We start from the raw sequence: 22,659 nt of genomic DNA on the forward strand, positions 1-22,659 counted from the left end.
TCCAAGAGACATCCCTTCCAGACAGCACTGCAGAAAGTCCTTAGCCTCCTGTGGGAACTGACCCAAGGTGCTGCTCCAGTGATTGGATCCTACCTGAGCAGCAGCTGCTACTACACCACAATCCTGTCTGTGCCTGGCCTTTAGCCTACTAATCTGGGTCCAAATCCCAGGCCACAGGATGATGTCCCATCCTGACCTTGGACCTTACTCATCACTATGGCCCTGTCTGGGGATCACTTGTTATCCTTACAGGCCCTGATCCTAACTCTGAATTGCTGGCTTGTTCCTGGCTTTCCCCAGCCCTGTCTTAGAACCTCAAACTTGCCTGATGTCCTGGGCTTTGGGCAAGTTTTTGGCATCTCCTTCAGCTCCCTGCATTATGGAGTAGCCAGCCTGTGCAGCATGGTGTCCTCAGACTTTCTTGAACTCACAATCCTGGCAGCCAACTTTCTGTGAGGAGGGATGCACTTACAGTAGCTACATTTGCATACATTAGTGTGTGAGTTGACACAGGCAGGCAGATGGAACAACCACAAACTTGTGGCTTGAACTCAAAGTGTGAATCAATTTCCACTACCCTGTGAACCAGGGTATCCCCAAAGCAACACCTGAGCAGAGATATACAGGTGGACATGCAGGCACTCTTAAACTCAGTTCATGCTAAAGGATCACTGCTCTTCACATACTTTTATCAAGAGTTATTCCCAGCTGCAAGGTCACTTGAGCAATTTACAGTCCTCCTCTCCAGTCTTCTGCTTTTTAATCTATTCGCCACAATAATTAGTATACATACATGTGTAAAAATTTGATCTTTATTTTAGTGTTTGAAGCAGTCATATGGATAGGTATCCTGGGAGAAAATTGTGCTTGTGAACATGTCTAACAGTCAGCACAATGAAAGGTCCAGACCCAGAAAATTCGGAACCAGATTTCAGTCTAGTTATAGAAAACTGTTGACCAAAGAGGGGAACTGCAACAGTCTGCAACTCATACCAAAGGCACATATGCCTTCCAGGAATATCCAAGATTATCTAAGAAAAGATACCAAAAAAAATCTACCAAAAAATCCATTTGCAGCTTCACCTGGCATTAATACACTCCCCAAAAGAGCCTGATGGCCTTGATCATTCCATGATGTTCTTCCCTTTTGTAGTCGCCCTTCTCTGCTCTTTACGTGTTCCCTTGTAGGAATGGAAGATGCAGTTCCAACAAATGATATTGTTCAGTACACAAAATTCAAGTTGGCTTTCTCTTAGTCCTGAAACATCTTATGATCATGGTTTCACTGTCTTACTGCAGAGTTTTTCGTGGGCTCAATATCTATTGTTCATTTGGTTACAGGAACAGGGCTTTACAAAGAGAGTATTAGGGTACTGTGCCAAGCCCTCATTCCCACCGTCTCAAAATTAAATCTTAGGAGACTATTCATGTATGAAATTATACTTTGGTGAGAATGTAATTTTTCCAAGTTCTCTTCTGTGATGATTTTACTGCATGATTACAGTATTGTACAGGGGAGATACAGCTTCTTTTTGTTCACCAATGCTGATGGAACAGATTGTTATCCTCTACTAAGTTACACAAGTTTCAGATCTGGAAGTTAAGCTTCTTGTGTAAATTATTCATTCATTAACCCATATGAGACAATGTGAGATGAGTTAAAAATGTTATTTAAGCTATCTGAAATAACCAGGTTTAATGTGATGTCCATGGGCTGGGGAGTATTACACAATTGACTACTTTGGCAGATCTGAGAAGGTGTTGACATCTCTATCTAGAACAGGAGACACCTGGGAGATGTTAAAGTAGCAATTTCTTTTCCGTTTCTTTGTATCCTTCTGTCTTTGCATTTAACCTGCCAGAGCTTTAGAGAAATTAGAATTTAGTGGTTTTGTTGACTAAAATGCCTTCCAGTTCCTCTTCAGTGAACTTTGACAGGATTCATCGTACCCTGAAACAAATGTTGTTGGTCCTCTCCAACAAATGAGAGATTATTATCCATTAATTATTTGCAAACTTGATACAACATTAAGATGGGTAGTTGATGAGCTATCCAAAGTAATTCTGAAGGCTCGTGACTGGTGGAATCCTGCCATGGTGGGCACATGGGAAAGAAGACTAGATTCTTTAAACCTTCAGAATATACTTAACAAAATGAAGTCTAAGTACTGAACTTCTATCACTTTCAGAAATTCAATTAAGTCTATTGAGATACTATTTTTTTATTCTGTTATAAGTGCTTTTCTTCTCCTTCTGGACTCCATTTCAGTTTCTATTGCAGGTTTGGACCTTTGTGGACTTGCTGATGTCTGTACTTCTGTTGTTTTAAGTGGAAACAGAAGCTGGCAAAGAACAACCTTCAGCGTCTGCCTGTTTTACTAATTTTCCTTGAACTTCAGAGGACAGAGCATTGAGAAACATCCTCCTACATCCTCATGCAAGTTGCTTGTTATCTGCCTTGAACCTGTCAAGGCGAGCTTAGCTAGATTTAATCTTGCTGAAAGTAAATTAAGAAACACTCCCAGAAAGTCCTTTGCCAATAAATCTAAGGAAGAAGTGACATACAGCAAAAAGAAGACCAAGAGCTTGGGAAAGTAACCTTTTCCACCTTCTCTTAAAAAGAAAAGGAAAGAATTTAGATTTGCCTACTGAATGTACAATGTCAATGAAGGTATAGGTTTCACACAAATTTACAGATTAGCTACCAGGCTTCTTACACTCTCCTACTGATATGAAACCTACAAACATTTTTCTTTCATTAGGACTTCTAGTTAGTTAGTTCAGATGAAGAATACTATCTTACTCAGATTAAGAAAACTTTTCCCCTCCTGTTGTAAGATAAAGCTGTAAGAGTGCTAGTTTAGATTCAGAGCATATAATTACAAAATCATAGGATAGTTTGGGTTAGAAGGGACCTTAAAGATCATCTAGTTCCAAACCTATCTAGGACTATAGATCAAAACTCTCCCAAAAACTGAAGGTCACTGAGCATCTCATATTTATTTGTTAATAACAAAGTGAACTCATCATTTTAATTTTACAATTGGGAAAATTAAAGCACAAAGAGCTAGAACTCAGCTTCTAAGGCAGCCTGATCTTAAATGTCTGAGTTGGACGTGCCTTTCAGAGGCACTGAGTATCTAGAAACTCCAGTTAGAGCTGAGAAGAATTTGCCCTTGTGCAAAGCCGTGTTAGTTACCTGCTCAGGCTTGCCAATTTGAAAGAAAACACTACTACATTATAAAGGATAGTAGGATATGAATGTGCAACCAGTTACATTAACATTATTGATTTATTAAGTTGACTTTACTGCTGGTTTTGAGTACTGGGGTGTGTGGCTTTGTTTCTGAATATAAGAATAGCATTCAGAAGTAAACAAGCAACTAAACAGAAGTAAACAGCAACCCCGTGAAAGATTTTTTGAGATGATATGGAGAAACAAAGTAACTAGTTATAAATACTGTAACTTAGGATAGGTCAACACTGATGAGCTCTGTTTCCACAGACTTATGCTCCAGTCTAACTGGAAGCCATGCTCCCCTGTTAATAAAATCAGATACCTAAACTCTGCTTCTTACTGGAGCTGGTGAATTTGAAAGGAATGACATGCTAACATAGCAATAAAAACTTCTGGATCACCAGTTTTGTGTTTAGCAAGTATGGAATCTAGGGGAGACCATGTTACCGGCAGATTTTGAACCTTGATCTGCTGCTTTTCGTTCCCCTGCATCACTGACCAGAATACATAATCTTGTGTACACATGGAATAATTCTGGCATCTTATGCATGCATTGCGCAGTACAATTAAGCAAGCATCTAATAGCCTGATTTAATAGTAGTATTTGATTTAGCAGACTGGTGAACTCTGAACTGCAATAAAAGATGAGTAATTTCCATTGATTGTGGCAAAACAGTCAAGTGGACCTTAACCAGGGTTTGTGAACATTTCCATGCATGAGTTGTGTATCAGTAGCACATATTCAAAGCAACTATCTTGTCAAGAGGACAATTTCCAGTGCTACCCCAGGACTCTAAAATGTTTCTAAGAGAAACACATTTAGCCTTGTTCTAGAAAAAAAGCCACTAAGGTGAGGAGCTTGTGGAAAACTTAGAGTATCAAGAGTATCCTCCACAAATGTGGAAGCCTCTTTGGGTTCCAAAAAAAGAATGTCTCCCACACTGTCAAATCTGAGACTTGATTCTGTCTCCAAAGGCTTTTGCAGTAAGATCTTTTGCAGCTAAATCAGGATAGAACCCATGAAGTCAGTAATGCCAAAATAATTTCCCACAGCTGTCTGTCTGGCCCTCTTTTCTCTTTTTGTATCAAGTAAAGGGAAATGTAAGTAAAGAAAGCTTGGATGTTTTGTAGTGCACTCAGATTTCTATGTAGTATATAAGAATAAACAAACATCTAATAAGGAACCTTTTGGAACTTATAAAAGGAAACTCTCAGATCCAGATGAAAAAGAAATAATTAGTTGCTAATAAGTGGTTTGTTGCTAAAACATAAAAAAAGAATGTTGTTTAGGTGGAGAATGACGTGAAGTATCTCAGGTTTTGTGGTGGGAAGGTCTTATAGTAGAGCCATTGGAGTTTTAATAGCTATATTTTAACACTTATATTTTAATTAGTTATTAATTATATTAATAGTCCTAGAAGTGTTCCTTGGTTCAAGAACAGGGCCTGGATGTTTTTGTCCTGTGTGTTTTGTATCTACCAACAAAATCCTCACATGGCTGCATGTCCTGACTGTTAATGAAATACAATTAAACAATTATGGGATCTTGTTAGCATAAATACAATACTTGGTGTACTGTTTAACTGATGGTACATAGATAATTGCCAAACACTTTGGACATTTTCTGATGGTAAGTTATTATGAAGTAATTTGTCTTTTAAAATAGACTGCTTTATTGATAACTTCTGTTATGGCCTCATCTAGTGTGTTTGACTATGTAAGGGATGAAAACTAAAGGGGTATGCGTGGGCTGATGTAAGTTATATGTCACATGAGACATGAAGGCCTGCTGTTATCTTTCTGAAGGTGCAGCATGACACTACCAGCAGAACAGTTGCTGCCTAGCCTTTTGAGGACATGTGGCAGGGTTACAGACAAACAGCAGCCAAATGAAAAAAAATTCCTGTACAATATATAAATATGTATAATTGACTCCCTGTCTCTATCAAGCCAGCATGAGTTAGTCCCATTCCTTCTTCTTCTGTCTTAATTAAACATGCCACATCTGTTGTGGGGGTGGGTTTATCGTACCTGTCTGCCTGTATTTGATGATACTGTTGCTTGCTTTTGCCTTTTTTCAAGTATTCTGAGGAGAACTAAGTTTGACCCAGTTAGTCTCTTTTGAATCAGATGTCAGGTTAACTCTGTTACAGTTGAAGAGGTAAGAGCAAATGATCTTTGGAAAGCTAACAAAAGATAAGACACATTGAAAGATAAGTACATTCCAGAGAAAAGGGAGTATGTTACAGAGAAAACCTGCAGATCATGTTACTACTCAGAAACAAAAGGTGGGTGTGTTCTACTTTTCGAAGAGCAGAATAAGGCAGCTATTCTTTCTAAGTACAATTAGTGTGGACTCACAAAAGGAGGATCAGGCCTCACAAATCTGATATCCTCTTCTGGAGACAGGAAAACTGAGTCACAGCAGGAAAACTATTGCCCTGATTAATCAAGACAAGGGGAAAGCTTTTCATACAGGAACATACAAACGGCTTAATGTTTATTTGCCCAAAGAGTAAGGCAAATAAGCAGTTTAAGTGAATAAGAAGTTAGTTGCAAGTTCAAAGACAGAATGGTGCAAGACAGGATTACAAAGATTAGAAATGAATTACTGTGAGACTGGAAAGAAAGGGGAACAGTGAGAAAGCTGAGGGAAAACAGCCTTTGACAAATGTGTTATTTCACAATTAACAGTCTCAGGGTGTCGAACACAAGGATGTTGATTCCCAGTTCAGTAGAATCACTTGCATCTCACATGATAAAGCAACACCTATACACACGTAAAAGAAAAATGTTCTTTGAATATTAGACATCTTTGAGGTCAGATGAACCTGTGTAATGAATTGAATTGATCATTTATGTTATGGACCCTGAACCATCCATCCTTCACAGCTATAAGCATCTTCTTTTCCTCTGTGTCACTACGGCAATCCTGACTGCTGGGAATACTTCAGTGCTGGTGCTACTGGCAAGGACTTGAGACAGAGAAAGCATGTCAGTTTTCTTGTGCTTCTAGCTCCCTACTGAGAGCCTCAAACTGTGGCTGGAGGCAGTCCTTCAAAGCCTGCCAGCTTCCTAAGGCTGTGACTGCACATAATTTGTAAACAACTCCAAAGGGCCACCCTTGTCTGCTCTCTGTTTGCAGGACAAGGGCATGGATAGTTTCTCATAACATGGTTAGGAGTATGACCCCACTTCAGCATTTGAACAGTCATCCTAAAGACAGAGAAAAGGCTATGGTTAGCTATCTCAACATGCAAGCATGACTACTTTTAAATAAAAGTAGCTTCAATCTCTTGGAAGGTCTCTCAGTCCCCCATTTTTTTAATTCCCAAGATATCCCTCCAGCTGTGAGGCCAGGTGAAGGTCCCTGTGTCAGATCAGGTTAGTACACTAGCACTCTAGCTGTCAGTCAGCCTTAAATCTGCATATTAGACTACACCTGTTCCTAAAGGAATATTAGCAGACTACTCAGGTCCCTTAGGACTTAGCACTGCTCTCCCCTTTGCCCTTTCTGTCACCTTGTTAGGGAACAGCTGATATCCTGGTCTCACAAGTGGAAGTACCTGTCACCAGCTGAAATGGTTGGTCAGGGCCTTGATGGCATGGACAGGGCTTACTGTCCCTGCCCAGCCTTCCCTAGAGTCTTCCACATCCTGCCATTTCAGCTTGCCAGGGCTGCCAGCCACTGCCCCAGTGATGCCACAGCAGAGTCGCTCTCTGGCTCCCCTGAGCCCTGCAGGGCCCAGGGGTTGATGTTCCAGCAGCTCCTCCACTTGGCTGTACTAAGATCGTAAGGAAAGATGAAGGACCCATGTTATCTATTGCTGCTATCTCTGTCAGAGCTGTGTTACAGGGCTAGGAGGCTGAAACCTGAGGTGTTCTGTATCATGAAGGCTATTATAATGAGCTTAAAAGAGATGCACCAAAGGATAGGTATGTTTATTGTCTGATCCATTATCTCATATCTTTAATTTTTTTTTGTGCAGTTAAGGATAGGTAGGTGGACTTACATGCTAAAATGTTTAAATGGACTTAGATGGGTGAATGTGCTGATGTGTTACTGTGCTACTTCTTGAAAGAATGAAACTTCTTTCATTAGATGCATTAAGTGACTTTAAACGTTGTCCTTACCTCGAGGAAGGGTAGGGTATACTATTACTGCCCACCTCTTTTAGCAATGGCTGGTGTGTCATGCTTTTGTTATTACTGTCTACCATAGTTACTACTGTTACTACTGCTTTTCTTGATGCTGTCCTGCCTTCCTCTTCTTTAGCCTTGACAGAGACCACACCGCTGCTTTCTCTGTTTAATGATATTTGAGGAATTTGGTCCATTCAATGGATGCCATGTCATCCTCTCCCTCCCCCTGCCTTCTCCCCATCTGACTGCCCCTGTAACCAAGGCAATGTTCTCAAGAGGCGAGTTTCTAGATTTTCTAAACTTCAGATAAGCCTCTCCAAGTTTATAAAATACAGAAGGGCACCTAGTTGTGAAGAAAAACATGACCATAATCTACATTCTTAGCCCGCCAAGGACTGTCAAAGGGTTGACAATGTCTCTAGTTACTGCATTGTGGCAGAGTATGTCACTGGGCTATGTGAGTCTCAGGTGTTTCTGTACTACAAATAATGGTGCTACTTACTAGTAAATAAATCCCTGCAACAGTCCAGAATTCCCAGCAGAGATGCCACTGACAAAGGGGGTTAATTAATTTTGTGGTAGCCGTGGGTATGCTGAGTGGTTTACGCTTGAGAAGCCACGACTGGGAAAAGAAACAGAGAGCTCTCAGATGACCGCAATGTAACGAAGAGTGGAGTGCCTATAAACGTTTGGTATGCATGCTAGCAGAGGCGTAATAAATCTGTTCAAAGAAGTGAAAAATTCTGGTTTGTTCCATTTTTTCTGCTCTGCGGTCAGGGGAAGTTTAGGTTGGATATCAGGCAAAGGTTCTTCACCCCGAGGGTGGCTGGACACTGAAACAGGCTCCCCAGGAAAGTGATCACAGCACCAGCCTGACAAGAGTTCAAGAAGCATTTGGACATCGCTCTCAAGCACACGGTGTGACTCTTGGGGATGGTGCTGTGAAGGGCCAGGAATTGGACTCGATGATCCTTGTGCGTCCCTTCCAACTCAGCATATTCTGTGCCTTAGTGAACCGGCCTTCCGCAAGACCAGTTGCACACGACCGCCCTTCCCTCAGACGTCCACGAGCAGGGCTCTGCCCTCCCGCTGACCGCCGCTGGGGTCAGTACGTGTCCGGCCCCGCCCCGCGGCGGCGGTGACGCGCGGTGGCGGTGACGCCCCATAAATAGCGGGGCGAGGCCGGCGCTCCCCACTCAGCGGCGGCGGCGCCCGTGCCCGCGACCCTGCCCCTGCTCCAGTCGGCGGCGGCTCCGGTTCCTCCTCCCAGGTGAGTACGGCCGGCCCAGTGCCCCGGCGCGGCCCTCGGCGCCGCGGGAGGGCCGGGCGCCTGCCCGCCCTGCGGGGCTGACTCCGCAATATGGTGGAGTCCGGCGGCGAAGCGGGCGGGGGCTGCGGCCCGGTGTGCGGCACTGACCGCCGGGCCGCCCCCGCTGCCCCCGGCCCCGCGGGCCCTGCCGCCCGCCGTGTTTCGGTGGGCTGCCCGAGGTTCTCCCGGGACCAGAAAGTCCCGAGAGCCTCGTCGGCCCCCGGGAGCGGCGTTAGAATGCCCCATCCCGGAAGCGGCCCGTGGAGGCACTTGGGAAAGCGGGGCACCTTCCTGCCTTGGGTACCGCGGCGGGGCAGAACGGGCGCCGCGGCTGTTGTGCGTGGCTCATCGCGCTGCTTTCTTTCACTTCTTTCCATAGCGAGGGGGAGAGTAGGAATGAAGTCTGTGACGTAGCCTATGTGCTTTCTTCTTCAGAATCTCTTGCTGTCTCTGAAGTACGCTTGGACTTGGACTCCAGGCGTCTCACTCACCCGCTCCAGAAGATCCGACTTTTGCTAGGGCTGAACCAATTCAAGCGGTCTCTGAAACCGTGCAAGATTCTAGTTATCTTCCTTGTCTTTAAGAGCAGGAGTAGCTTCACAGGCTAGCTGCGCTGGTTTATTGACTAAAATTCAAATGTATGGGCTGTGTGACTGGATCTTATGAGACACACTACGAATATTGAATAATCCTTAAAGTGATGGCCCTTCTTCCTTCAGCGGCCAGATTCTGTGCCGTTAGCCTCTTCTCCTGTTCTGTAGGATGCTTTTCAGTTCACAGTGAAATTCAGTAGTACTCCAAGTGATCTGACTTGTGACGCTGTGCGAGAAACATAGTGTGTTCCTGTGGGTATTTAAATTCTTGTTAAATGAAAGGAAAACTTCCTTGTTACCGCTGTAACCCTTGTCTGTTACTTTTCTTGCTTGTGTGCTCCCTGTACAGGGGTTAATCTCATTACAGGCATTACTTTATGGCATGTGTATATTAATATGTGCAAATATGCCTGCAAAATGCTAACAAGATGCCTTTGTTCTTGTTCCCTGTTACGTAATGGGAAAAAGTTTTACTTTGCCTCAGATGGAATATTAACACGTTCCTTTTTTGCTGTCATACATATGAGACAGAAAACTGCTGTTGGCTCTTTGACAAACCCAGCAGAAGGCCTTGTAAACCACCATCCTTTTGATGACAGACTCAGTTTACCTTTTTGTTGCCTTCATTTATGCAGATTCTTCTAGAACTTAAGCGTTATGTGAAACCATTAATGGAAAAAGTGCTTCTTGCAGATTTAGTTCAGTCTGTCAGTTCAGTCAGTGCATAGGACTGACAGTGTGCTCCAGTATGTTCTCCTTATGTGGTACTGCAATACCCTGCTCCTTCTATAGGCTTCATGTGGGGAGAGCTGTTAGTATTTTCTCCATTCGAATACATGTTGGAATGCATGTTGAGTACTGTACATTTGTTGAATGACCAATGTTTTTGCAACTTGTTTCAGTGGGGAATGTGTAATAATTTAGTCTAAGTTAGCATAAAGGAGATTTATTTTCTGCAGTGGGGAAATCCGATGTTCTCTGTGTTACAGGAATGCTAACTTTTTAGCAAGCAGAACAGAGTGAGCCTTAGGTGGGCTCCCTAGAAGATCTAATCTGATTAAAGCTATTGGTGGTGGGTTCTTTGTCTGGCTTGGACATCTTAAACTAGATTTTTAGTGACTTGCAGGCTGGCTTTTGTTTGTCCTGGCTCAACAGATAAGTCCAAGTATGTCTTAACTCTTCTAGAAAAATAAATGACTCCACCATCTGGTTATTCATCGATGAACTGCTTTACTGTAAAGCCTGTCTCATGCATGTGCTGTACCTGCATTGCCTAAACCAAGTTTTTGGTTTGTAAATTGTTACAATAAAATCTAATTCTTTTATGCATGAATGTGAATATCCTGATCCCATTAAGTGGGGTGGATCACAAGAAGATTGTTGGTTTCAAAGTTTGGTGCTTAGATGAAGCAGATATGATGCCATAACTCAGATATGCTTCTTTCACAGGCTGTGTAAGATTCAAGACCTGAAAAAATGGCATTGGCAGCAACTGATCCACAGCAGGTATGTCTGAGTTAATCCCATAATTTCTTTATCTATATCAGAAAAATAGGAGTCAACTAACGCCTTTCTCTTTTAAACAGAACATTGTATCGAGAGTTGCCAACCTTCCTTTGGTGAGCTCCACCTATGATATGGTATCCACAGCTTACATCACCACAAAGGATAACCATCCTTATCTGAAGTCAGTATGTGAGATAGCAGAGAAAGGAGTGAAGACAATTACATCGGTAGCCATGACAAGTGCTATGCCCATCATTCAGAAGCTGGAACCACAAAGTAAGGCAAAGATGAAGCTGTTGATAGCTTTAGTTCAACTGATTGTTTTACATATCCAAATGCACGTGTGGTTTAACATGGTCATGCTGGTCTGGAATGCTGTTTTGGGTTGCTGACTGAACCTGTTGCCTGGCTTGTTGCATAACTGATTACAGATTGATAAGACTTAAAAAAAAAAAAAAAATCCAGAGTGAAAGCAGATTCTGGCTTTCATAATACTAAATTGATTGATGACTTGATATGTGAGATGATTACACAATCTCTTGCTCAACATCCTCCTCACCTTTCACCTGGTTTCAAATGCTACTGTTGTATTTTCTTGCACTGAGAACTGGTTAAATTTGGAAGCTGTGTCACAAGGCTGTTGTAACCTGAAACCTGGTTTCAAAGAATGACAGAGGGCCAGGTGTTTTCTACCAGTTGCTTGTAAATTATCAAATGAATTTTCTCTGCCTAAAAGTGAGGATTTTTTTTCTGGCACTGTAAATCTGCCTTGTTCTTTGGCTTTGCTGCCTCAAATCTCACTGAGAAGAGAAGGAAACTACTTTAAGGGTGTTGCATGAGTTCTTTTTCTAGAGGAATTTTCAGTTTGAGTTGTTTTACTTGGGGAAAAAAGTAATTAAAACCAACTCTTGTAATTTCTTTTATAGTTGTAGTTGCCAACAACTATGCTTGTATAGGTCTAGACAAAATTGAAGAGAGACTGCCTATACTGAATCAACCCACTGACAAGGTAAGTTTATGCATTTATGTATGCTAAGCAGAAGAGCCATACACTCTTCTTTTCTATTATCACTAAAACCCCGGAGAGGCAGATTTCAAAAACCTGGGCCTGAAGGATAGCTTGGAAGCAATGAGAAAGTCAAAGGTGTATCTGTGGAACTGTTTGTTGCCTTTGGGAGACCATTAAGCTTTTTTTAATTATTATTTTAAATTGCCCACCACTTGACCAACATCTTTCTATGAGTGCAGTTCACTGGTGGGTGTCTTTTAAAACTTGAGTCTTTGTCTCTTTCCTGGTCAGTGTGAAGTGCCTGGATTACATTCACTGAAGTTTTTTGAGTTGAAGGCTACATAGCAGTCATAGTCTTTTTTTTCCTCTTGTGCATATTTTTTCAGAGCAAAATTTCTCCTAGATAACCAATCTCATACGAACTTTAGCAGAAATTTATTATTTCCTGGATTATGTAGCTCTCACTAGTTAATATTTTTAGTAAATCCATGTATGTCTTATGGCAGGTTGTTGCCAATGCCAAGGATGCAGTTGTTGGAGCCAGAGAAGCTGTAACAACCACTGTGACTGGTGCCAAGGAAACTGTTGCTCACACGATCACTGGAGTTGTGGGCAAGACTAAAGAAGCAGTGCAAGACAGCGTAGAAATGACCAAGTCAGTTGTCAATGGCAGCATTAACACTGTCCTGGGAAGTCGTGTGGTGCAGATGGTGAGCAGTGGAGTGGACAGTGCTCTCACGAAATCCGAGACCCTTGTAGACCAGTATCTCCCACTTACAGAAGCAGAACTAGGTAAGACCAATTCAAGGTTTGATTTTGTTGGAATGCTTATATTGGAGAGAAGCAAGCAATCATCCATTTATTGCTTACTCATAGTGGGGAAGGGGGCATGTGCTTTCCAAACTGCCTTTTGCCTTGCTGGTTGTAATAGCAGCGTCTTCACAAGGAAGCAGAATGAAAGTAAGGATTTCTCTGTAAAGTGGTCTATCAGCCTACCCATGGTGCTAAAGGACTACTCAGCAAGCCTAGTATTCAGCTGTTACTAGGCAGATAGAATTGTCTCAGACCTCTTAAGTTTTCCTCCAGTGATCAATTTGCTTCCTTTCTAAATACCTAGAGAGGGAAGCTGCAAACATTGAAGGTTTTGAAGTTGGAGTCCAAAAGCCAAGCTACTATGTTAGACTAGGATCCCTGTCTTCGAAGGTCCGCACACGTGCCTACCAACAAGCCTTAAACAAAGTTAGAGATGCTAAACAGAAAAGCCAGGAGACAATCTCTCAGCTCCACTGCACTGTTAGTCTGGTAAGTTTAAGCTTTCACTTGATATATAAAAAGCATGTGTTGGCATTGTTTTAGAGTGAAGAAAACAGCCAGAAGAGTCACAGGAAAACTGTGATTGCTCTCTGACTAAATGCATATTTTAAATACAAAGCATTTGCTGTTAAGAGATTTTCATCACAATTCAGGAGAGTTCTAAATCAGGCTAAGCTCTGAACTAATGAGCAATTGCTTGTAACTGCAAGCACTTCAGAAACAGAAGTGACGTATTTATTCCTGTTTTGTAGTGCTGGTTTTGACACATTCTACACTCAGTGAAGAAAGTGTCATGCAATTTAGAAACACATCAGTCCTTTAAGTCCTTTTTATTAGTAAAATTTCAAATTCTTTTGGGTTTTGCTCTCTTGCTGCTTCTATCTCTGAGCATTTCTGGTACTTCAACAGTCTTATCCTAGCAACATACTTTTATGTGCATGACAGACTGCACATAGAGTCATGGCCTTCTATACACTTTCAGTTCCTCCTGTAGGATGCCAGTGGGGGAGGGGGAAATAGTTGAGGCAGAGGGGAACACTACATAACATCTTAAAACTGCTTCCAGTTTTCAATTCTTTGAAGAGACTAAACACACTCTTATACTCCCCAAAGTTGTTTATACTGAATTAATGAAGTATGTTAAAAGGAGGTTATGAAACAGTCAAGGTAGAGTAGCCCTAAGAAAGTGTTGGGACTCTTGGCTCTACTTCCTTATTTGGCTGTATTTCAGATCGAGTATGCCAGAAAGAATGTGAATAGTGCCAATAAGAAGCTTCTTGGTGCTCAGGAAAAGCTTTATCAATCCTGGGTAGAATGGAAGAAAAATACAGGCCAAAATGATGGTGATGATCTGCGTAGTGCTGAGGTAAGTAGATGTACACCAAAAATAAATGGATTGTATCCCATCAAGGTAATGGCAAACTAACAGTCCCTGAAGTATGCAACAGACAAGCTTATGTGCAAATGTGGAATCTGGATGCTGAAGGTCAGGGCAGCTGGCTTCTGAAAAGTAGGGGACCTGAACTCTTAAATGAGCCTATTTCCTGCAAACACTCTTCAAAGACCCATTGTGGTCTCTTGAGAATGCTCATCTTGTTTAGCATGTGAACCTGTGTTGGGATATCTGTATGTAGGTTAGCTAGAAACCATTTATCTGATGTGTCCAGACCAGAAGTAATGATTTGTCAGCAGTCTTAGTCACAAGACTCGCTGCCTCCTACATGTAGCTTTTGGGAATGGTTAGTTGATTAGAATGTACTTACCTGCTGTGACTTGTTACCCAGAGCTGAAGCAAGAATCTGCTTGACTGTTACTCGGTAGAAGCTATCAATGTTTCTTTTCACAAAGTACTTGAGTGTTGAAGAAATATCAAGTACTTTTATGACTTTGACTTAAAACTTGGTTTATTATCTGCTATAGCTTTGTTTCACTCACATCCCCCTTACTTTGCTTCTTTATGTATCTTGAACAACATAAAGCTGCTGCAGTCATAAAAAGATACTAATGTGCCATTATGTTTCTTTGTTCTAGCACATTGAGTCAAGAACTCTAGCTATTGCACGGAGCCTCACTCAGCAGCTTCAGACCACCTGCCTCACACTGGTCTCAAGCCTACAGGGGCTGCCACAGAATGTGCAGGATCAGGTTTACAGTGTTGGGTCAGTGGCAGGTGATGTCTACCAGAGCTTTCGGTCAGCATCCTCCTTCCAAGAATTATCAGACAGCTTTATTGCAGCTAGCAAAGGACAGCTGAAGAAAATGAAGGAGTCTCTGGATGATGTGATGGATTATCTTGTTAACAACACACCGCTCAACTGGCTGGTAGGTCCCTTTTACCTACAACTGCCTGGCATTCAGCATGCTGAAAGCAAAGGTGAAGGGGAGGAAAGTCCCAGCCAGAAAGACAAACAGCCTGAACACACTACTGAATAAACTGCATAGCATGCATGTACTCTGCTGACTGACCAAACAAGTGGCCTTACTACGTGCCGCTTTCAAAAATACCCATTTTCACAATTTTTTGGTGAAAAATCCATAAATACAGGAATAGGGGAATCTACAGGCCTGGACACTGTTACACATGGGCTGTATTGTCCTGTGTAGTTAAGCCACTCTTAAAAATTCCAATTAGACTCAAGTGCCTGAGTATTGGCAGCTTACAGTTGTCAAGATGCCCTGTTTGTCTGTCAAGCACCTCACAATGCTTCAGTGGTATTAATACCACTAGTCTAAATGAAACCCACCTTTGATTTGTTGCTTAATCTTTACCAGAATGATGTAAAGGCCTTACATACTATGAAATGCATTAAAAAGCTGTACAGTCTAGCTATGTACACTTAAATGCTATGTTTGCTGCAGATCACACATTTGATAATTACGAATCTGACTATCAGATTCTATTGCTACACAATTCATGACAAAAGTTCTGTGAGTGCAGAATGCCAAAGCTGAAAGTGGGGTTTCTGAATGAGTCAGCAGGAGTTAAATGCTGTGACAGTGTTAACATTAACTGTATGAACTTAACTATTGTATAACACAGTAACTTGACCACAGAATCATAGAGTATCTCAAGCTGGAACGGACCCATAAGCATCATCAAGTTCGACTCCTGCTGCTTGCAGGAGTACCTAAAAACTCAACCATATGACTAAGAGCATCATCTAGATGCTCCACGAACACTGTTCCAGTGACTGACCAAATAATTATCAACAGATTTTTTCATATGCAGTATAAAGGCAAGATTCATGCTGTTTGTACCCAGGTGCCTGCTGTTGTGTGTGTGTGTTTTTGTAGCCATCATTTTGTAACTCATTTTTGTATATTAGTAATAAATGCTTTAGTAGCCAAAGCCTGTCTCCTTTGTTTTAAAACAATCTAACTTGCTCTTCTGTGACTCCCTCAGACTGGGTCCAGCAGAAAGCAAGCTTGACATGCAAATGAAGTAGATGTGCACTGAAAATGTTTGTGTATGTATTGATAGATAGATAAGATACTGCTGCAGCATTTCCTTCCTTTTGAATTTCTGTGTATCCATCCACTGAGTCTTAGCTTTACTGCTGCTTTTGTTGATCCTTGCTGTTGTCACCTTTAAAGATGACCTAAGCTGTGAGCTGCTGGATGCTCTAATATTGAAAAGAGATGGATATGGACAAAAGAACCCTCTCCTCCTTTCACAGTAGGTGTTGTGTGTCCATGACATGGCCATCTACCTGCTTTGTCTTCTGACTCCCTATAAACAGTATTTACTTCTCAGCTGCATCACCAGTTTTAACTTAACTTTATTTATCCTCTTGAACTTGAGTGACAAATGTACATTAACACTCAACTACTTGGGTGGAGTTGTTCTCAGTAAATCCTGTGAACCCCTCCACTGGAAAAGAATTAGTCACTAAGAAATAAGCTTTCTTGGTTTAGAGCTGTCCAGGTAAGTTGTATCTTTTTTTCTGATGCATGCCCTATACAACTTTGGGTTGCAATCATCTAGTGTAGCAATGCCAGCCACCATTTTCAAAGAGGTCGCCAAATGCAGTTCAAAGAAAGCTTATCAAATAGTGACACATTGCTACATGGAACAATACCTCCACCTGGCATGATGTAGGCACTAAAGCAAATTACATGTCCAGCCTTCTAATGTGAGAGGGATAGCTGTTAGGTCAGGGTTGGCCTAGAAGTGTGAGGAAGACTGTTTTAAGCACAGTATTAAATACAACTATAACAAAACAGGATTACAGATAAAGATTCTGTAACTCCCAGCTTTAAATACTCACTTTCTATAAGGGAGGTGTTTAATATGAAATTAACATGAGGTGGTGAGACTCCTTTTCAGCCAGAGCCTGAGTTAAGACTTAGGGAGACAGAGTGCTTCCAGGAATTAATTTCTTTTTGCATTTAGTTTAACTATTGCAAGGTCCAGCAAGAATATCCTTTTTATCTCCATTCACAATAATGCTTGTAGAGTGCATCCACTGTTGCAGATGTGCTCAGGAACCAAATGGAACTAATTAGGTGTGGGGGCACTGGGCTGTTCAAAGAAGGGAATTCCCATTTTTCTAGGTGTGTTTTAAAGTCTAACTGCTCTGGGACTGCATCCTGAGGTGATCAATCAAATAAGATATTTGAACTTTACAATGTCTTTTAAGGACTGAGAAATAAGCAGCATCATCTGGTATCAGTGCAGGAGCAGTACATTGTGTCTGTTCTGTCTTGTGTTACTGGTTTTACCCTTGCATGGCTGTCCAGCTTTACTAAACCTCAGCAAGCAGCTGAAGTAGAAAGCAAGGAAAACTTGTTACCAGCCTTGACCTTCAAAGCCCTTCTCCCTTACCATGCACTGTTGGGTGGCTTCTGTTGAAAAGTTACTTGGACTTCGGACAGTTGACCTATATCTGGTGACTGCAAGCAGAACAAGGCCTGGTTAAATGCCTTCCTAATGCTTGGGCTCCTGTGTCATGCTGTTGTGATAGATACTTGTTTTGTTGGATGCTGCCCACCCTCCAAGTTTTTAAGTTTCTATCCACACGCACACAACCCCCCAATTCCCCCTCCCCCACCCCCCCATCAATCAGAATTAGGAACCCTTTGGCAGTGGAGGAGAGGGCTGAATAACAGCAAATTGTTATGTTCCTGATTTATTACATAGAATATAATTCTCTGATTAGTATTATTAGACTCTGCTAATAAGGAGAGCACTGAATGTTTAAACTGATTTGCAACTGTACTTGCATGGTAATTTAGCATCTTATTGCAGGTAATTTAACATAGCATATTCCCACACTCCAGTCTTAACTGCAGCTGTACAGACAGAACTTGGTATTTTTTTCTACTGCAGCTAGAGAGAGTGACTATTAATATGTCCACTGGAGGCAAGAATGATGCCTTCCAAAGCCTTGGTTTTTTGCCACTTGTTTTTGACTGAAGCTGAGGTGCTTCCTCACAAAAAAAGAAGGGAAACCTGAGATACTGCCATCTTACCTGTTAATTGCATTTATTAAAGAGCTCAGCTGCACTGCATGGAAGCTTGTTTCCTCTTAGTCCAAAATCATGTTTGAGGGATATAGCTTGGGCTAGAAAGCTGTGAGGTTTCTCTGGAACTTTTTAAAAAAGGCAAGAGCAGATGTGTTGAAAATTATAGGAAGTAGATTCAACTATTTTCAGCAAGGCAGGTAAACTAGATGAAATGGGAGAATGTCAAAGGCTGCATAGTCACACAAAACCTGGTATGGTAAAGGTTAGAATACTAACATAATCATCACTTGTAAGGTTATTTAGGGTTTATTTAGAATTCAGAAAATTACTTTTTCTCTTTTAGAGATCATGCAAAAATTTTTCATTCTAATTGACACATCCTCTTCCCAGGTGTATTTAACAGAGAACTATTATTGTATCATTGCTGATAATCGTTTTTTACGAAAGCTTTCAATATAAGCATTTGTAAATAGCTCCATATGGTATGCAAGTTTTGCAAACATATTTATAGCATTGGTCAAAGCCAAATTACAAGATTTGTATAAGGACTGGAGTTGTAGCTAGTTTGCCTCAATCTAAAGAAAGGTGTAAAGCTTTTGAAATTCAAAATTATATTCAATATTCAAGATTAATATTTTTGCAATAATCTTTTCCAGAATTCAACTTAGGGTAATATTTTATAGCTAGTAAAATAGGTGAAAGGATTTGGGAACAACTGATGAGTTATTTCTCATTATTTAAAAAAAGCAGTAAATACCACCAAAAAACTTTTTTTAAACCATCTAATTAAAAAGAGGAAACAGAACCAAACTTATTTTTAAGCATGATTGGTTAGTAATTTGCGTGATCAGAGAGTCTTACATGCAGCATCTTGCTGGAGGTATTGTGCACAGTGTTTTGTTAAATTAATTTCATTTATTGCCAATTCATGGCAATTGTATTTCTTTTAGATAATACAGTCCCTGATGACTAGAAATAAGCGCTTGTTCTGAAAGTTCAGAAAACGAGAACGTTGTGTCAAAATTCTAGGGGCTGAGTTCTAAAAACTTAGCAAGAAAAAAATGGATTAAAGTTGTTGGTATTGACATTAACATTTGTATATGAAGCCAGCAAAGTGCCAAAGTATTTATTTTCACCATTCTATGTACGGATGTTGCAAGTATTATATCTTCGTAACTGATTTACTGAATCATACAGAGAAATTGTATGAAGAAGAGTTATATCTGGCCCTACTCTTTTATTGCAAGAACTGATAGGAAGTTGAAACAAAGCAATGCATCAACTGTGAAAAGTGATGTGGAAGCAAAGGTCCTGTACGTAAGCAGTCCCATAATACCAAGGGCTTTGCATTGTTTTAGACTGGTGCAAATGTCAGAATATGTGATTCTAATACAATTTACCACGGTGATTCATTCTGACATCCAGTCTGTTTTACTCATGCTGAGATACACTCCAATTTGAAGTTTTTCATGGCTAGCAAAATCTTACGTTAAAGGAGTTAGATTCTTCTACTGCATGCATTAGGGAGATGAAGAAAACAGAAACTTATATTTTGAGCAATTACTCTGGTGTCACTAAGAACAAAACAGATAAGACTAATAAAAGCCTCTTAAACATATGATAGAGAAAATTGTCTCTGGTGAGACACACTTACTGAACGTGGTTGTGTCCTGGTCAGTGCAAATAAATTTTAACCATCCATTTGGGCACATTCTTAAAAACTGCATATGGACTACTTAGTCGTGTTAGGATACCTATATTTGTACTGCAGTATGAAATACAGGATTATGTGCTGATAATGGGAAAACTTGTTGCTTTCTCTAAGTGCAGTAGTGAGAGTTTTAGGAAAACTGCCATAAGCAGAAAGATGCAAGATAATTGTTGCTGGTAGAAAGATGTGTTTCCCGCATTCCTAGTGCCTTTTGGTTTTTTGGGAAACAAAAATTACTGATCTTATTTTGATCAAGCTTAAGTTCTCAAAGTGGTCCATGCATTTCATGGTATTCGCAGTAGTGCCTAGTTAGTCACATGCTGCTTAAGTTCTTCTAAAGATCAGTTTTAATTAATAATTAGTATCTCAAAGTTCCCCAGTGTCCAATGACTACCTACTTTGGAGGAAACTAAATTAACATGCAGTGCTTCCATGCTGTGTACAACCTGGTAGCTGAAGCAGTAGTCTGTTTATTTGGTATATTGTCCGCCCTTCTTACATGTCTTCATAGCAGGCAAAGCATAGGTTTTCCTTCCTACTGTCTTTCATTAAAGTAAGTCATAAGGTGTTTTGCAGTTAGGGAATGGATTAAAAATTAAGCTCAGTCCGTGCTGAGCTTAAGTTACAGAAATGCCTACAATTTGCTGTTGCTTTGAACATGTACAACCAAAGTCCTGTAAAAATGCAGCAGTAGTTATTTGCTGATATTGTGTCTGGCTCCAAGTATGTCACATCACCAACGTTAACCATAAATCAAACTACAGATGTATTTTTCACTTGTAACAAAAAACTTTTGGTTATGAGCAAATTGCCTAACGATATCCCATTTTTCAGAATTGCCTACCTAAGTAATCTAAGTCCTACTAAGGGGACTTAAGGGTTGGGACTTAAGCTCGTAAGTGTCTTAGCCAACATTTTTAGAAGTCTGTAACATCCATGTATCCACTGATGTCTCTCTGGCAATTCCTGAAGCCTTGTGCTGCTTTGCAGTGCAGAATGCTATACATGCAGTTAAAACAAAGGCCAAAGTGAAATGACAGTTCCAGGTATTTGTTTCCTCAGGAAAGGTTTGATGCTGTAGGCAGGCAGAGCAACACAGCAATCCATACCAATCTCCTAAGGACAGATTACTTTGTACAGGCCATTGCTTTTGTGAAAAGAAGAAAGGCAAAATTAGTTTACAAACCTCCATTCTTTATTTTCCAGTCACCAGTTTCACTAAATTGTCTATTAAGTTCAGCTCTTTTTGACCTCTGCTATAAAATCCTGCCTTCTAAGCAAGTGATTTCCATCGTGTGTAGTATTTGGTCTGTCTTAATGCTTCGTGTTTCCTATATGTCTGAGCAGATTTCACTCTGTAACCAGGATGCTGGGTCTGATTTCTAGAGGTGCTGAGCATCTCTGTGTCCTCAGTGAAGGAGTACTGGACAAATTTGTTCAGTTTTACTTTTAAATTGATTGAAATTTCATTCCTACACAGGTTCCAGATTTCACTATTACAGACCTGTCTTCAGAGTCAGATGATGTTCCAGACATTTTGGATTTGGATGAAGAGGATCAACAGGACTTTTCACGCACAAATGGCCCTTACACTACAGGGCAAAGAGCTGAATAGAGAAGCATAAAAATGTCTTTTTGATACAATGTACCTTTGCCATGTTTAATTTAGATTTCTCCTTTTTAAAGATGAACCTGCCTAGCTTAGGGATTATGGGGATATTTTTTTTTTAAAAGGAGTACTGTTTCACTTAGCTGCATCAAAAATCTGGGTTTTTCAATGTAAGGAATGCACGCTACATTAATCGGTTAGCATGGGTGTCAAGCTCCCATTCTACAAGCCAGGTATAGCCTAACCAGTGTATCCAATTAATCTAATCTTTGTCGATTATTTGTTCTCCTGGGGTAGCAGCCATGAGAACACCCCAGTGCTTTGCATAAAGGGCTGCCAACAAAAGGAGTTGATGAGGATTTGCCCACAAAATTTCCCCTTTCAGTCTACATGAAAAGCAGTGCTGCATCTACCTCTTTGCTGCTGGGAGGGCTAAGAGACTTTGTCTATCTCAGATTTCCTCAGGTTCTTTTGTTAGGCTCTGCACCTACAGAGCTTAGACGCTTAGAGCTTTCCTTTGGCAAGAGTGTTTTATGCACAAAAGGACTTCCTTTCTCTCCACATGCCTTCTGTGTGCAAATATTTTGGCCGACGCTATGCTATCAATTGTGGCGCCTGAGACTAAAAGGAGGTAAATGCTACAATATTAAAGTGTTCTGGGAATAAGGAAGCATTTAAAAAAGAAAGGGGAAGAGACTGTAAAAAGAAAGGAAAAATAGAGAGTATAAACTTCGGACAAAAGAAAATTTGATAAAAAAAGAGGTGATTGAATGTAAGGACAGTTGTGGTGACAGTGATTTAAAAAAAATGTTTAAATAAAATCTTAATCAGTTATTTGCTAAGGGCTGCTGAGTCCACATTTGCTCACACACAGTAACTTCTCTAGGAGTTGGAGAGAGTGGGAACAGAACTGGAGGCGGGTTTGTTAACATTTCTTTCCGAGGGCCAGGCTGAGCTGCTGTCGCAGAGACGTCTCCGTGTCGTCGGTGTGCCTGCAGCGGGGTCACGGGGAGCGGCGGCACAGCGCTCTGCCCCGGCCGCCCTCATCCTGGGACACCTGCCGCTGGGAGGGCCTGGAAGTCTGGTCACTGAAATGCCTTGGAATAAAAGTTTGAACCGCACAGCCTGCTTACCGGTGCAAATTTTTCTTTTTTGGTTTGTTTTTTGGTTTGGTTTATTCCCCGCCCCCCCCGCCCCCGCCTTAAAGTCTGCAATCCGATTACAACCCTACTTAAATAGAAGGGCTGGAAGCGTACCGGCGC

At 41.1% G+C, this 22,659-nt stretch overlaps 1 protein-coding gene across 2 annotated transcripts; it reads left to right on the forward strand.

Annotated features, from left to right (window-relative positions):
• Positions 1-8,536: 8,536 nt before the first annotated feature.
• Positions 8,537-22,518, forward strand: PLIN2 (perilipin 2). 2 transcript variants are annotated; one of them, XM_042012774.1, is made up of 9 exons: positions 8,538-8,651; positions 10,733-10,789; positions 10,870-11,065; positions 11,716-11,798; positions 12,305-12,590; positions 12,916-13,100; positions 13,843-13,977; positions 14,643-14,933; positions 21,269-22,518. In XM_042012774.1, exons 2-9 carry the CDS (start codon positions 10,760-10,762, stop codon positions 21,401-21,403), a joined length of 1,341 nt encoding a protein of 446 aa, XP_041868708.1. In that variant the 5' UTR covers positions 8,538-8,651; positions 10,733-10,759; the 3' UTR covers positions 21,404-22,518. The 2 variants fall into 2 exon arrangements, with proteins under 2 accessions (XP_041868709.1, XP_041868708.1); XM_042012775.1 differs by lacking the exon at positions 21,269-22,518 and having other exon boundaries at positions 8,537-8,651; positions 14,643-15,960.
• Positions 22,519-22,659: the final 141 nt, after the last annotated feature.

The sequence above is a fragment of the Corvus kubaryi genome, unplaced genomic scaffold (genome assembly GCF_017639235.1).
Source record: "Corvus kubaryi isolate FWS band 111438036 unplaced genomic scaffold, C.kubaryi_AGA036_p1.0 split1-37296, whole genome shotgun sequence".
Taxonomy (NCBI): Eukaryota; Metazoa; Chordata; class Aves; order Passeriformes; family Corvidae; genus Corvus; species Corvus kubaryi.

Coding starts and splice junctions, on each gene's coding strand:
- PLIN2 (XM_042012774.1), top strand. CDS start 10,760: ATGGCATTGGCAGCAACTGATCCACAGCAG. Junction 12,591..12,915: donor ACTTACAGAAGCAGAACTAG/GTAAGACCAATT, acceptor CTAAATACCTAG/AGAGGGAAGCTGCAAACATT. Junction 13,101..13,842: donor TCCACTGCACTGTTAGTCTG/GTAAGTTTAAGC, acceptor GCTGTATTTCAG/ATCGAGTATGCCAGAAAGAA.